The sequence below is a fragment of the Phalaenopsis equestris genome, unplaced genomic scaffold, assembly GCF_001263595.1.
Source record: "Phalaenopsis equestris unplaced genomic scaffold, ASM126359v1 Scaffold000840, whole genome shotgun sequence".
In the NCBI taxonomy this organism is placed as follows: Eukaryota; Viridiplantae; Streptophyta; class Magnoliopsida; order Asparagales; family Orchidaceae; genus Phalaenopsis; species Phalaenopsis equestris.
The window spans coordinates 5,374,822-5,377,047 of NW_018165280.1; the positions used below are offsets into that span (position 1 = coordinate 5,374,822).

Sequence of the window (2,226 nt, forward strand, 5' to 3'; positions counted from 1 at the left end):
ATAATCAATTTGCTTTGATAGGTCTTGCCAGGAATTTCATATTTTGAGGGGGGCAATTGTGTAAAATTCACAAACGGAGCATCGCACCGCTTTGATGCCATATTGTTTGCCACCGGATATAAGAGCATAGCCAACAAATGGGTTCAGGTACATTATTATTATTAGTATATGCTTGAATATTATGCCTCCGAATTGAAGGCATGCATACATAACCACCTAATTCCTATCCATTTACTCATTATTCAACATTTAAATTTTAATTTTACATATATGCCCACATTTCTTGTGAATGAAAATGTATATTTCATGTCTCAAAAAGTTAAAATAATGATATTTTTTTTTGTGAGAATAATAATTTGAGCGGTATAAATGTTAAAAAAAATAAGGACTAGGCGTCAGATATGTAAATACATAAAAATTGGGCGGTATGCATGTAAATGCCCATTTCTAAACATCTATTTTTAATATAGACATTTTTTTTTTGTATTTGCATATGTAAGCCCAGAGTTTGATACTTACTACTGAATTCAAATCTGTCTGGTAGACTGTACCCAAGAAATAGAGCGTTGAACACACCGGGGAAAGGAGATTGAAGGAAGGAGAGAAAGAAAGAGAGGAAGAGGAGGACATGCCCGACCGGAGAGAATAGGGTATTCTTGACTCGTGAACCCATTTTATTTCATTAAAAATAGCGGCTACAAGTGGGGATCAAAAATCCCTTTTACATGTCAGAGCCCTCCTATTAATAAAAGATATGAAGAAAAAAATATAAAATTATATCGTTAGTATTGCTTTAAAGAGATGAGCAAAGGGTATTCTAGTGCTTTACCTTGGACCGTCAGATTGCCTCAAGATATGTGCAGACCTTTTTTGAGTACACATATTAAGTTCCCTAATTTGTTTTTGCTCATTGATAGCGACAGCTACAATAAGGACGAGATAATTTATAGATCAAATAAATCATGTTGATGATACCCATGATTAGGCGCTCTTCACGCTTGGTTATGGCATCTTTGGCGTCATTTGTTGTAACTAATCAGTCGTTGAATGACCCCAGATGATTCGCCTATCACCCCTCGCGAAGCTTATCACTGCCAGGTGGCGAGTCATCTCATGGGCCGAAGACAATCGTTGTATACCCCTCATGGAGCTTATTATTATTGGGTGGCGAGTCATCTCAAGAGCAGAAGACTATCGTCATATAACCCTCACGGAGCTTGTCATCGTTTGGTAGCTAGTCAACTCAAGGGCCGAAGGCGATCGTCGTATACCTCTCATGGAGCTTGTCGTTGTTGGATGGCGAGTCATCTTATGGCCAAGGGCGATCGTTTCGCTCCCCTCGCAGAGCTTGTTGTTGTCAGGTGCTGAAACGCCCTAGGAGCCATTGATGATCCTCGCAGAGCTTGTCACTATCAAGCGACCGATCATCTTTTGGGCATGTGAGTCGGGTACTGACTTTTCACTTGCATGGGTCCTTAGTGTCACAGACAAATAGTCCCACATCGACTAGGTGTAGGGCCAAAAAACAGTATTTAAGTCATGGGCTGCCCACCACCCACAAGGGCTCTTTTGGGAGGTGCAGAGCAGATTACTGTCGGTCACGTGTGTGGACTCTCCATGGTCTAGTGGGACCCTCGGTGGAGCCAATCTGTGATGAGGGCGTTACTTGATTGGGTGGAGGAGAATGTCACAGACAAATAGTCCCACATCGACTAGGTGTAGGGCCAAAAAACAGTATTTAAGTCCTGGGCTGCCCACCACCCACAAGGGCTCTTTTGGGAGGTGACATTAGGCTCTCGTTCGGACCTCCGTTCTTAGATCAGGTACCCTCTCTATAAGGAAGGCCTTCTAGACTTCTTCTCAGGATGATTGTCGATGTATCCTTAGTGGAGCTTGTCACTACTGGGCAGGGAACCATTTTCGGATTAATCTTCATCCGGTTTGGGCTACAAGACTTAAGCTCAATGTAAGAAAAGTATCATGGCTAGCTTGGGGGGTTTTACTGATCTGACGTTTATGACGTCGTTGTATATTTAACATTTCAAGTTCCTCGTGTACCGGAAAAAATTTCTATTTGAAGGAACGAATTATTTTGTTGACATGATTTGGTAGAGTTAAGCAGACCCGCATGTATGAATATGTAAGGATTGAGTGATAGATGTAGGTAGTGTTTTTGGTTCTTTTTAAAACTCGGAGTCGTTAACTTATCTATATATATATATATAT

At 41.0% G+C, this 2,226-nt stretch overlaps 1 protein-coding gene across 2 annotated transcripts in view; it reads left to right on the forward strand.

Moving 5' to 3' along the window:
- LOC110031732 (probable indole-3-pyruvate monooxygenase YUCCA11) overlaps window positions 1-2,226 on the forward strand; it is a 7,796-nt gene that overhangs the window by 4,134 nt on the left and 1,436 nt on the right. For both annotated transcript variants that reach the window (XM_020735094.1, XM_020735095.1), the window contains one exon: window positions 22-147. In XM_020735094.1, the coding sequence (XP_020590753.1) occupies window positions 22-147 (126 nt within the window). The remainder of the gene's footprint in view (window positions 1-21; window positions 148-2,226) is intronic.